This window comes from Pneumocystis murina (genome assembly GCF_000349005.2).
Source record: "Pneumocystis murina B123 chromosome Unknown supercont1.16, whole genome shotgun sequence".
In the NCBI taxonomy this organism is placed as follows: Eukaryota; Fungi; Ascomycota; class Pneumocystomycetes; order Pneumocystales; family Pneumocystaceae; genus Pneumocystis; species Pneumocystis murina.
The window spans coordinates 205,309-219,302 of NW_017802374.1; the positions used below are offsets into that span (position 1 = coordinate 205,309).

Below are 13,994 nucleotides of genomic sequence, written 5' to 3' on the forward strand. Positions count from 1 at the left end.
TAATATTATGAATAGTTGTTGAGTTGTAGCTGAAAGATTTTTAATTGTAGATATAATATTTCATGTAATAATTTTTTATGATATCATATATTATATATGTTCAAATATATATATAAGTATTTAGTAAATTAGCTGAGCAACCTTAAATGCAAGCTCATCTGCATCTTTTTTTGTTAATGCTTCTGCATATACTCTAATTGATTTTATGTTAATTTAATTATATAGATATATTTCGTACTTATCTATATTTTCTGTCCCAGATGCTCTAATAAATGCTCTTCCTTCCTTATAATTTGAAACTAAAGCATCGATTTTCTGTTGTATTTTTTTTGGCTTGACAAGTCTGTAATTAGAACCCTATAATTTCTATTAAATATTTTAAATAATGATTATTTTAACATTTACTATTGTTTCATAAAGCTCTTTATTTTTTGTTATAACATTTATCATTTTGCTTGGAAAATCCGTATAAATACTATCCCATTCTTCTATACCCCAATTTTTATATGCAAGGATAACTTCTACTAACAGCATATTGGATAACGAATCGCCTATAGTTTGATTTACTAAATTAATCAGTTCTTTAAGATAGTTTATGGCAGCTAGTTGTATAGGCGATTTTTCTTGATATGATGTTAGAAGGAATTCCATTTTTTTAGAAAAAATAATAGTTCCATGACCATTAGCTTCGAAATATATCCCACAATCATATTGCATTGCAGCATGATGAAGATGTTTTACTCCAGCTAACACACAGTTTACCGGTATTTTCTAATGATATCTTTTTTAGATTCAAACATAAAAAATATGAGTATATTACTAATATTTTTGAAATGAAATTTGTAGAACTTCTATTAGAATAAGCCGTTTGTACTATACCAATATTTACATCAATTGATGCTGTTTTTATGAGCTCTACCATAAATATAGCTATTAATGATGCTATTTTATCTCCATCTAATAATTTAAAATTATTGTCTAGAATAATTTTTATAGATAAAACTAATAAAATAATAAATACCTGAATCTATATAATAATATATAATGCGATCAGCATCTCCATCAAAGCTTAAGCATCGACCTTTTGTATTTGTTTCTATTCCTAATGGTAATTTATGTTGTACTTTAACAAAATCTGCTCCGCACTAAATCTATTAAAAAAAAAGATGTTATTTAATTATCTAAACTTCTCTATTAAGATCGGATGGAATATTCGTATTTTTATTGATTATTTTAACATTTAAAATATTTTTGTTTATTAAATGACAAAGATTTTCTAATTTTAATGCACCGATCCCATTTGCACAATCAACATAAAGGGGTGTTTGACAAATTTGATCTTTCATTAAATATTGATATGCCTTTGAAAGTTTAATATAATATCCAAGTTCCGTTGGTTTTCCACAAGTTTCTGGTGTATTTTTTGTATTAATGCTACGTACAAGATAATGCAATTGCGGTGTAGTTAATAATTCATAATTTGTCCACGATGTTTCGAAACAAGATAATCCATCTACAAGAGAATTTATTAAATTTAATCTCGATTGTCTGAATAATTAATTTATATTTATAAAATATGCTTTTTACCTTGTATCTCCCGCGTAAATAACGTTTGATTTTATCTTAAGATCTATTTTTTGAGAGGAAATCATTTCCTCAATTAGTGAAATTAAAATATCTGTATTTTCAGCATTTGAAATATTGTTAAAATGCTCTTCCCATGATATTTCTAACATTTCTCCATAAGGATCTATAAGTTTTATCCCATTATCTTCTGCTTGATTATGAGATGCCGTTATCATAATTCCAATTGTTTTTCCTTGTAATTTTTTGGATCTTAAAGACGAAAATAGTCCTGATCTAAACATAACTGAGTCCAAAAGTTTATGACTACTTATTATGAATATAAAATAACTATTAATATTATTATTAACTTCATACGAAAGCCTGCTGTTCCATATAAATATAAAATATTTTGAGGTTTAGGATGCTTTTCTGATAGCTTTTTAATAAGATTAATTGTATTTTTTTCTAATTGCATAATTAAATTTTAAAAAAGATCATTTAGACTTATATTTTTAAATGTTATATATATACTAAAAGTATTATAATATTATATTTTAATGTTTTTATTTTGATTCGTGAAAATATTGAATAGTGATATAGTATTTTTATAATTTTTTGAAAAAAAAATATACTAAAAATAATACATTGAATTTAAAATTGGTTTATCTTTTTATTAAAAATGATATGGATAGATATATAGCTTTATATTAATTAAAAATAAAAAGTTTACAAATAAATACTAATAAAGTATTTATTAAAGTATAAATTAATGTATTTATTTTTTTATTTAGGTTTTTGAATAAAAAAAAATATTGTTTTCGTTTTAAATATGGATAATGTATAATAAATTAGATTTAGAAGGTTTATCAGTTGTTAATATTAAAAATATTTTTATTCTCAATGTTTCATATTTATGTTAAATTGAAATAACATAAAATAGTTGAAATTATACGTAAGATATTATTTCAAAAAATGCGATTTCAGTAATAAAGTTTTATTATTACTTTTTTTTTTTGATATTTAAATGATGTAATGTGATTTTTTCGGAATTTCATGTAATTTTATACGATCGATAAGGGATAATCTTCCAATGTCAACCTGTTCAGGGTGTGGAGGTTCTAATCTTGAAGCGGATTCTTCTTCAGGTATTACTTATTGTATTTCCTGTGGAAATGTGATTGATGAAAATGTAATTGTCTCTGAAATTACATTTGGTGAAGCGTCTTCAGGTGCAGCTATAGTTCAAGGATCTTTTGTCGGTGCTGATCAGAGTAATTTTTTTTTTGAAAAAAATAATTTTTTATGAAATATTAGCTCATGCACGTGCTATTGGTCCTTACCGTAAACAGAATTCATTGGAATCTAGGGAACAAACTATAACTAATGGTATTTTTTTTCTGTTTTTAAATATCTTGACTTTTTAGGGCGTCGAAGAATTAACGCATTAGCAGCTGCATTGCATTTGTCAGAGAGACATGCTGAAACGGCTGTTCGTTATTTTACTCTTGCAGTTACACATAATTTTATTCAAGGCCGTCGATCACAATATGTTATTGCATCTTGTTTATATATAGTATGTAGATTAGAAAGGACATCTCATATGCTTATTGATTTTTCCGATATTCTTCAGGTAAAGCTTGAATTGTTGATATTTTTCTAATTGTAAATAAGATTAATGTTTTTACTCTTGGTTCAACATTTCTTAAATTAGTGCAAATTCTTCATATTACTCTTCCATTTGCTGATCCATCTCTTTATATAACGAGATTTGCTGCTCTTTTGGAATTTGGAGCAGAAACTCATAAAGTTGCTACTGATGCCATTAGATTAGTTCAGAGAATGAATAGAGATTGGATGCAGACTGGTAGAAGACCTGCTGGAATATGTGGTGCATGTTGATATAATCTTTGGTTTAGATAACTTGGTTTACTTTTTTTAGGTCTCTTAATAGCTGCACGTATGAATAATTTTCGTCGAAGTGTAGAAGAAATTGTACATATAGTTAAAGTTGGTGATCTTACTGTTCGAAAAAGATTAGAAGAGTTTAAAACAACTGCATCTGGTGATTTAACAGTTCAAGACTTTAGAACTATATGGCTCGAACAAACTCATGATCCGCCTTCATATCTTCAAGGAAGAAAGAAAGAACGAAGGAAAAAAGATATTGAAACTATAGAGCTTTTGAATAGTCATAAGGAGTATGAGACAGAGGCATTAAATACTGTTACAGGGAATCAGTATTCTAGTAAAAAGATTTTACTGCCGTTGAAATTAGTGGATTCAGATGATCTTGTTGCTGAATTAGATGACAATTTTTTGAAGGGTGAGATGGAATCTGTATTACAAGATAGAAATGTTCAGAAAATGTCTATCGCTATTCAAGGTAAATGATTGTAATATTTTTTTGAAAAATATTTATTCTACTAGAATCTAAGAAATCTTCTGATAAATGTTATGAAACTCTTTCTGATATGGACGATGATGAAATTAACCAGATTATTTTGAGTGAGCCTGAGGTTTTGGCAAAAACTCAAGTTTGGATGGAACTAAATAGGGAATATCTTGCTGCTCAAGAAGGTAATATTATATATATTTGTCTATATCTTTATTTTTAGATTATCTAGCGAGACGTTTGAAATTAGAATCTGATCTTAAAGCTGGTATTGGACGTCAGACAAAAAAGGTATAAAATTTATTGTATTGATTTTATTATGATTAAAATTTATATTTAGCGTAAAAAACGTAAACCGAGAGATTCCAATAGTATAAATCTGCCATCTACACCAGTAGAATCTGCAAAAAAAATGTTACAACAACGAACATTTTCTAAGAAAATCAATTATGATGCTTTAAATTATTTATTTGAGGAATAGGTTTTTTCGAATAAATTACATAATTTTGTTTATAAATATTTAGAATGTTTAATTTTGATTTTTTTAAAACAATTTAGAATTTATGTAATTTTTCTATAGTAATATATTCTTGAATTTTTCTTCTATAAATATGAATAAAAAATTATGTATAATACTGGTTCTATTTTAATATGGTGTTAAAGTTTAATCTAATATATTATGTAATGATAAATGTTATTATTGATCAATATACATTAATTAATAATTTAGCTAAAACTGAAATAGTTAATATATAGTTAAAATAATGGGGCTTTTTTATATAATGAATTCGATTAAATTTTTTATTCTAATATGAATATGTAATAATTTATGTACTAAATGTTTATATATACAATAAAATACATAATGATTTTTTTAATATCTAGTATTGCATTACATATTATTTAAAAACTTTGTATATTTTTGATGATAATAATGGCGATATACTTTTTCTTCCGTAATTTGTGCATTTTTTTGCAATCATGATTTCTCTTTCATATTCTATTGTTTCTTTATAATACGATGTTAATAAGTCATTTAATGTTGGAAAATGTTTTTGTATTTCAATTGCTTTCTCTGGGCTTACACCTTTAATTGTTAATAACATTTTAAGAAATAAATCGCCTAAAGTTAAAGATGCTGTTTTTGATAAAAAATCTGAAAATGTACTGTATTCGATAACATATGAGTGTTTCGAATAAGTGGAGTTAATCATTTTTTTTTGTAATGTATAAGTTTGTAAGTTGATATTGTCATTATTGATAATGCATAGATCTTGTGTCTAACATGTCATAAATAAAAAATAGTATGTTATGTTTTTTATACTTTATAAATTTGTGAAATATATCTTGTTAATCTCACTATATATTTGATTGTTTCCATTAGTCCCGAAAGTCTTTTTACAAAAAAACCGTTAATAATTTGAGTGCTTGAAATAGCTGAATGTATGGCTTCAATATTGAAATCTGTGAAATTATAGTTGCAATTTTCGATAATATATATTACATGTTTTAAACATGATTTAGATAGACGAAACTAAATTATATTTTAAAACAAATTGTATAAAGTGGTGATTATACCTTTTGTTCATGAAATCTTCCATCTTTGATACTGTTTGCAAGATCATTTAGTCTTTTTCTTTCTATAATAAAATCTAAAATATATTCTTTTTTAGTTGTATTACATCTTGCAATCCATAAAACATCACCTAATTCTAATGTTCGAAATTCGAAAACTATAGATTCTTTTGTTAAGTAATATTCAATGAATTCTTTATCTTTTTGTGTTTTCATTTCTCTTGTATCTAATAATAATATAATAGAATATGAATTATGTTGAATTGTTGAGATGTTTAATATTGTATCGTGTATTAGTGATTTTGGAATGTCTTTCAATGTTTTTTTTTCCGTTTCTATATTTTGGTCTAGTTCTTTAATCATATGTATTTCATGATAATTTTCTTGAATTTCTTTTTTGTTTTTTTTAAACTCATTGTTTAAGGGAAATTCTTTTTCTATGATTTCATTTGAAAATATTGAGCTAGAGATAGCAGCCGCTACCTCTTTTCCAGAATCAGTAAGATAGTATCTTGTTGGATTTACTGTTTTATATACATATTCTTTTTCTAGAAGAATTTTCATTCCATTCCATAATAAATGTATATTTTTATGTTCGCTTATATCATAGTAATGTCTTGCAATGTTTAATATTTCTTCTTTTGAAACTGCAGTGTCTTCATTAAATTTAAAAAGTGCAACAAGAATTGCAAATGATTTAGATCTATATCCAGGTATGTATGTTTTTGATGTTTGTGTTTTTGTTTTTTGCTGGAAGGATTTTTGAGTTGTTTCAGACTTTGGATGTAATTCTAATTGAGAAAAAAAAGAATCATCTATATTAGCTTCTAAAATTAGTTTATGATAAAAAATATTATAACTGCACCTTGGTGTTGAATATTTAAATCTATATGAGTACGTTGATATTCTTTTAAACGTTCTTCTAAACGCGCAGATATAATATTTCCTATTCCTTTTAATTTTTTTACTTGACTTGGATCTGAAAATGTTATAGGACATGATAATAATGAATTATATGCCTAAATTTTCTTTTAGTTTTTTTTTAAAATATTATTGAAACTAACAGTTTTAAAAACATTATAAGATTTTCGATTCTTTTCTTTTGCTTCCTGCATCCATTCACTTACCCATTGAAGAAAAAGAGGATTTCCACACGATTGCATGGCAATTTTTTTAATATAATTTTTTGATTGAAGTTAACGCGTTAATTATATAAGGGTTAAAAATATTTCGATATTAAATAATAATGAATTTTAACGAAATTTCTTAAACGTATAAAAATTAAATTATATTTTAATGATGTAATTATTGATTAATTTAAATTTCATATATGCTTATATCTATACCTTTATTTTAAATAAATTTTAAAATAAATATTAGGTTTTATTTATTTAAAAAATATAGATTAATATAAAATATAATATAATACTTTTTACTATATAAAAAAATATATAGTAACAATATCGTAGTATAAAATAAATATATATTTACTTATTTATGATCTTTTAAAATTATTATAAACATATATATATATAATATTATGATAATACTATTTCAGTAAATTAAAAATAATTTTTAGTACTAATTTTATTATTATAACAAAATTATATAAACTATTTGTTTTATGTATAAAACAAATGAATATTATATCTTTTTGTCTATTAGAATAAACTTTAGAAAATTCAATTTCAAAATAATCAAATATATATTTACATATATAATCTTATCATTATTTTATCAATTATATTTTTTCATAAAGTCACAAAATATATATAATTATTGATAATTTAATATTTTTATATTTAAAAGTTTTATCTTTTATAATATTAGAAAAAATATATTCTTTTATAACTAACGAATATTTTTATTTTCAATTCTTTTATAATTTTGAAGTATAATAATTATTTATGCAATAGCTATAGATAAATAAAAGTATATATTATTTTTTAATTTAAAAAACATTTAGCTAAAGTAATAGTTCTATAAAAGTATATGACTATCATTTACTTTCAAACTGTTTTCTTTTAGAATATCCTTAAAATTATGCTAAAATTATATTTAGTTATATAATAATCTAATAATATAAGTATATGTTTTTAATAATACCTTACAAAAAAAGGATAAGCGTGAAAGGACATCCTTTTGAGAAATTAAAATATTATTATCACCCATATTAGTCCTATTTAAATTAACAAAAAAATCACCAGATATCACTGATATTATTTCATTTATATTTTTATAACCATTTAAATCAACATCCGAATCATTAGAAACTAAATCATTTTTCCTCAACTTACAATCTATATTATCAGCTAGAAAATGTTCTTGAATAACTTTTTTAAAAAAAGAAAAGTATAGTTTAAAATAACTATCAACTAAAAACTGATCAACTATTTCAACATTATATAAACCTCCATTTATTTTCTTTAATTCCATTACATCCCGAATATCATCAATTCCATGTTCATCTAAATATGTGCTATTCAATAATTGTTCTTCAAGCTTTGAAGCAATGAAATTAAAATTTAATAAAGTAATATTCCAAACTATAGCAGGACATGTAAGAATTGACGAATTGCGCCGTAATAACTAAAAATTTAGCATTGAAAAAGATATAGATAAAGTTACATTTAAATAAACACTACAAAGTCTCTCCCATACTTGCCGATGATGATAAATAGAAGAAGAAGCCTTACGAAGTCTTCTAAGCAAATGTTTAAGACCATCTTTATCATTAGTTTGATCCAAAAGTTTTATAAAATAAAGAGTATATTTTTCGGCATAATAAAAATGCCTCCCAGGACTTTTTAATTAAGCCAAATATATATAAATTCTAAATAAACAAACCGTTCAAAATCAGGACGCCAAATATTAATTACAGATTTCCCGAAAGATTTAATAGAAAAAAGAGTTTCCAATTCATCTTTAGCAGACTGTAATTTAAGTTGGCTTTCAAGAATATTTGCACACTAAATCAATGGTGAATAAATTATAATTAACCATTAAAAATTAAACCCTAAAAACTGGTCTATGATGCCAATGCTTTTTATCAGCAAGTCGTATTCGGTTCAAAATAACCAAACATATTTCAATAACATCATTTTCTGTCAAAAGTTTTTCTAATTCAGAAATATTATCATTATATGCGCTTTCTTGAAGATATGTAATAGCAATCTTTAACTAATAAAAATATTAGAAAAAAAAAAAAGAATAAAATAAAAACATCAATGAGGCCAGCTCTAATATATTTTACAATAGACGATACTAATTTATAATCAGGCTCGATAATAATTACTTGACCAGCAAGAGCGTTTTTCCGAGGTACTAATTTAATTGCACGAACATACTGATCAAGAACTTGCTATAAAAGTTATAATAAATATGATAAAACTAAACAATAATTATACCCTAGGATTACGATTTAATTTCCCCAATGTTTTCCCTAACATATAAAAACATCTACAATTTATTAATTATTAAAACTATACTAAATAATATATATATTTAATCATACCTCCAATCACTAGCCATATTTTTAGAAGCAAAAAAAAAACATTTCATTGCTAATTCAATAATTCGATAATAAGAAATATCATTCGTAAGTTCATGTTTTAACAGCCCATCAGGTCCATCATAAAACCGTGAAAATTTCGAAATAAAAGGCTCCATGTCAAGAGGAGGATGAAGAGATGTATATAGTTGCATTCCAAAATCATAATGTAGATTTGAGAAAAAATGAATAAAATTATCATTTGTAACACTAGCAAAAGAAATAAAAAGACTATAAGCCATCATGTACGCCTTAAGAGATTTCTTAATACAATTTTAACTAGATGTTCAAGCTCACAAAAAAATATCATACTTTTTTTAATTCTGAAATAGTTTTTCTTTCATTTTGTATATATTCAGCACTCCATGTCAGCTCACTATCCGACAACCAGCCAAAAGTTAATCCAAGAGCATGCCATGACGAGATCCTCAATGGATTTAAAGACAAATCAGCCTTTTATTTCAGTATTGTTAAAATAAAAAATAATTACAATACCATCAAATATTTTAATGCCAATTCAAGATCATCAGTACTCCTAATTAAAGTTGTCTTTCCTCTTGCACGAAACATACTAATATGTATTTCTGCTTGTACAAAATTGATATCAGATAAAGATAAAACAGATAAATCTAAAGAAAAAGAAATTAATATACAACTACAAAAAAAAATACAACCATTACGACTATGCTTGATTTGTACAGTATTATTTTTTAATAAACCGTATTGACAAGAAATAATATCATTCAAACGAATATTCTCAAGCAAATAAGCGTCGATAAGTGCAAAATTAAATGAATTAGAAACTAATTTACTTTAAATAAATCAAGAGAAGATATCAGATAATATATACCCTTAGAATTTGGTGAACTTTCCAATACAGTGTAAATCTTATCTAATACATTTTTTATATCAGCTCTAGGAAGTGTAAGTCCTGAACGTCTTCGATTTACAAGAGACAAAATAAACGGCAAAATTTGCTCGGCAGAAAAACAATCAATATCAAAAGGTTCAGTGTAGTGATCAAAAGGATAAAAATTATCTGTCTTATTTCTGTCAATATATTGAACAATATTTTTTAATAAAATACTCCAAATGACAATCCAAATCGACAATGCAAACATTGAATAATCTCCGAAGTAAGAAAAAAAGGACTTGAATTCAAAAGCTCTTTTTGAAGAATTTTCAAAAGAATACCTGATTTATAAATTAAAATAATTCATAATTAAAAATACAAACCATCAGACAAAGAACAATATCCACGTATTCCAAGTTCCTCATGTATAAGACAAAGAAATTTTGTTATGTCCCTATAAAAATTATCGACATCTGTTTTTGTTCTCTAATACAGTTAAACAGAAAAAATAAAAAATAAATAACTTACAGAAAGAATTTCCTTATATAAGCAATATGCAAAACACCAAGATCGAACTTGCATATTATGAAGTTTATTATCAAAAGCTTCATTACTTGAAAATCTAAAAATGCATGAATTATTATCTATAATAGAATCTTCAAAAAAACAAAAAATAAGAAGAAGCCGCAAAATAACCAAGAGCGAAGATAATGACTCTGAAATAACATCGGTGCCCAAAAAACCTAATAAATAAGCTTTATATATATGTATTTTCATAGAAATATACTAAGTATATTATCTTGATCGATTACACATTGCAAAGCATATGAAATCAATTGATATGCCTATATCATCTATTAATTTCAAAATAAAATAAAAAAACACTCAAAAACTGACAGAAAATAAGCGTTTTAAAATAAATATAGTTTTTTGTTGTCCTGTTGCAGAAATCTTAAACAGTGAAGAATCGAAACATAGTACTAGAAAAGAAAGAGCTTTTAAACAACACCACAAGGCATCTCCAAATTGAGATAAATTATGATATGCCTTTTAGAGTCAGCCTATGTTAAAATATCAATTTCATCAAAAAATCATTACATTTCGTAACAAATTCCATAACTGTAATTTAAAATCAATAGGGGCCTTTAACAAAAATTCCTCTATTAAACTAAACTGAAACAATTTTCCAAATTCGGATGATCCTTGTAAGACAGGCTTCAATTTTTCAATAACTAATTCATATTCCATTAATCTCGACGACACAAAAACAGAAGTAAAAAAGTCTACAGTTTTCAATTTTGATATTTCCAAATCAATTCTAGAAAGGGAAATTTCAGAAATAACCTCACTTACTTATAAAAAACTTATTTTTAACATAGAAAGTCATACCAATTTGGAAAATAAATGACAGAAATATCACCAAGATACAACATGTAATCCTTAATATCTTGATATTCTTTTATAACCGATTCATGCAATGCTCCAAAATATTCAAGAATAATAGCATTACAAAATTTATGACTAAAAATTAATACAAAAAATAAACCAAATCATTATAAACAAACCGAAGTAAAAGTTTTACTATATTTTCATTTTTTTCTAAAGTATCGAATGAAATCCCATATGCAAGCATTAAATCAGAAAGAAGTAACTTCCATTGGCATATTCTCTGTCTTTGAAATATTAGGTCGTAGTTTTCAGTTTTTCTAATATTAATATCAAAAAAAGAAAAAAAATATCTAAGATACTCAAAATAATCGCTACGTTCATTTTTAACATAATAATTTAAAAATATTTCTAAAATAGTTTGCCCCCACTCATAAGATCAACAAAAAAGAATACAAATTAATAATATATACCCCCAAAATTTGGAAAATATCTATTCCATTTCGTGTTATCATATCATCATCCGAAAAATTATCAGAAAAAATCTTTTTTCCAAGAATGTCCTTAAAAAAACAAATACACTCCTTTTCCAAATTTATTGCAATTTCAATAATTGCATTATTAAATTTTGAAGACCATTTTTTTTGAAAATAAAAAGTCCCTAAATCCGAATAAGAATAAAACGTAACTCTCTTAAACCACTCTAAAGAAATTTCTTCTAATATATATCTACCAGAATTAATAAATTTTTCAAATTCATCTATAATTTCTAAATCATCATTTTCATTAATATTAACTGAAATATCTAAATGTTTAGAAAGATCTAAATAAAAGACTTTAGGTAAGGATAAAAAATTTCTATAAATATTAAAAAAAATCAATAAATAAGAATAAAAAAAATACTTTTCTTGAATAACATCATTTATAACATCTTCATTTAAAAAGCCAGAATACAAATTTTGTCTAAGCATATCGATTACATCATTTTCAGAAAAAAAAGTTGTAGAAATAGGCCGATTAAATTTTAAATATTCACCAAAAAACATTCCAACTTTAATAAAAATTTCATTCAAAGAATTAACGAAGCAACTATCCTTTTCTTCATGACTTAGACTTACACCATCTTTATTACGTGTTCTTTTACTAGCTCTAAAAGACTAAAAACATTTTATAGATAACTAAAAATGAAATTGCTATCACCTTCACATAATTTTCATCATCCATTATCCTTTTTTTAATATTTTTCGATACACAAACATCATTATCTAATTCAGAATTTGCAGACATCAATACCGAAGTATTATCTTCCTCAAATGATTTCTGAGATGTCTCAGAAAATTCAGAATTATTCTGTAAAGTCACAATAATCTGCGATCCATACATTTGTGCATGATTCGTTTCGGGTAAAGACTCATCATCATGATTATATTTTTCTAAAAATTCTATACGTGAATAAAAGCTACAATTATCTTTTTCATATCTTAAAACAGTCATATAAATTTATTTTAAACAAAAAACAAACCTATTTAAAAGAAAAAATGCCAATTCAGTACTAATAGAATCAACACACCTTTTTGAAATCTTCAATGAAAAAGAGTCATTCCGAAAAAAAAAAATCCTTAGAAATTTCTATTAATATCATATACAAATAACACATATTATACCTTTTTACTGGATTACCAAATTTTCTTTCTTTATAGTTCATTTTTATATTGAGACATGATCCTTGTGATTTATTATTGCAACTATTATGCAAAAACATCATTTCAACCCTTATTAAACTAGTAAAATCATCAATAAAGTGTAGCAGCTACTTTTCGTAAGCAATAAAAAAAAGAAACTATAAATTACAGAATCTAGTTTTATAAGAGATTTATAAACTTCGGGAGATAAAATATTTCCATATAAAACAGAATCAGAAGAACATTTACGATTTATTAACATATCCATCTCGTTATATATAATACTTTCCAATGAAAACCGAAAAATTCTATTCAAACATAATTCTTCAGATATTTCTGAAACCTTTTTCCATAATGCCATATCAGTATGATCATATTTTAAAGCCTATAATCATTAATTTAAAAGAGATAAAAATAGAAAATTATTTCACAATTGAATAATCTTTCAAACAAGTACGTAATGTCATTGATAGATCATTATCTTTAAAATCGCTAGAGACCATAGTATCATAGATAAAAGACCCATGATTTTTATATACGAGATAAATTAAACGCATCATTCTTTCATTTGTAACGTTAGAATATTCCTTATTATAATTTATTATTCTTCTATATGTATAAAAGAAACAAACCTCAGTTAAATCAGGATTTAATATATCTAGATTTAAAAGTTCTTCATACGCTTTAGCTACAGCCGACCAATCTTTTACATGCTGAAATAAAAGAGCTCGTTGATATAATTTCAATCCAGTTTCAATCTATATTTTTCTAAAAAAAAGAAAAAAAAAGCCCAATTTACCTGGACTTCTTTGGTATGATTTTCAATATCAATTTCTGTCTCAGAAGGTACATTAAGTGCCACAAAATTAACCTATTACATTTGAAAAAAGATAACATAGATTAAACTTTTACCATAGATTGTTTTTTTTTAAACTTCTATAAAAATCATATATTATAAACTATGAAATATCAAATAGAATTATTTCTACA

General features: G+C 24.5%; 4 protein-coding genes across 4 annotated transcripts; 1 reads left to right on the forward strand and 3 right to left on the reverse strand.

The window, feature by feature from the left end:
* Nucleotides 1-120: 120 nt before the first annotated feature.
* PNEG_03553 (hypothetical protein) lies at nt 121-2,102 on the reverse strand (the record flags this gene model as incomplete). Its single annotated transcript, XM_007877455.1, has 8 exons — nt 1,935-2,102; nt 1,588-1,890; nt 1,188-1,548; nt 1,022-1,145; nt 821-978; nt 406-771; nt 239-357; nt 121-193 (listed from the first exon to the last, which is right to left on the reverse strand). The coding sequence occupies exons 1-8, from the start codon at nt 2,039-2,041 to the stop codon at nt 121-123; spliced, it is 1,611 nt and encodes a 536-aa protein (XP_007875646.1). The 5' UTR covers nt 2,042-2,102.
* Nucleotides 2,103-2,656: 554 nt separating this feature from the next.
* Nucleotides 2,657-4,439, forward strand: PNEG_03554 (hypothetical protein; the record flags this gene model as incomplete). Its single annotated transcript, XM_007877456.1, has 8 exons — nt 2,657-2,837; nt 2,881-2,952; nt 2,991-3,196; nt 3,238-3,460; nt 3,506-3,949; nt 3,994-4,143; nt 4,191-4,249; nt 4,299-4,439. The coding sequence occupies 8 exons, from the start codon at nt 2,657-2,659 to the stop codon at nt 4,437-4,439; spliced, it is 1,476 nt and encodes a 491-aa protein (XP_007875647.1).
* A 418-nt stretch (nt 4,440-4,857) lies between these two features.
* PNEG_03555 (hypothetical protein) lies at nt 4,858-6,708 on the reverse strand (the record flags this gene model as incomplete). The annotated part of the gene is made up of 5 exons (XM_007877457.1): nt 6,598-6,708; nt 6,399-6,552; nt 5,537-6,357; nt 5,283-5,492; nt 4,858-5,238 (listed from the first exon to the last, which is right to left on the reverse strand). Exons 1-5 carry the CDS (start codon nt 6,694-6,696, stop codon nt 4,858-4,860), a joined length of 1,665 nt encoding a protein of 554 aa, XP_007875648.1. The 5' UTR covers nt 6,697-6,708.
* An 805-nt stretch (nt 6,709-7,513) lies between these two features.
* PNEG_03556 (hypothetical protein) lies at nt 7,514-13,988 on the reverse strand (the record flags this gene model as incomplete). Its single annotated transcript, XM_007877458.1, has 31 exons — nt 13,917-13,988; nt 13,804-13,875; nt 13,637-13,762; nt 13,436-13,591; nt 13,174-13,389; nt 12,987-13,132; nt 12,845-12,940; nt 12,523-12,802; nt 12,226-12,479; nt 11,796-12,180; nt 11,685-11,752; nt 11,502-11,642; nt 11,326-11,457; nt 11,035-11,284; nt 10,834-10,983; nt 10,724-10,781; nt 10,465-10,679; nt 10,320-10,422; nt 10,171-10,277; nt 9,934-10,126; nt 9,758-9,886; nt 9,579-9,712; nt 9,396-9,536; nt 9,048-9,346; nt 8,941-8,992; nt 8,757-8,894; nt 8,549-8,713; nt 8,381-8,502; nt 8,162-8,336; nt 7,640-8,122; nt 7,514-7,579 (listed from the first exon to the last, which is right to left on the reverse strand). Exons 1-31 carry the CDS (start codon nt 13,917-13,919, stop codon nt 7,514-7,516), a joined length of 5,055 nt encoding a protein of 1,684 aa, XP_007875649.1. The 5' UTR covers nt 13,920-13,988.
* Nucleotides 13,989-13,994: the final 6 nt, after the last annotated feature.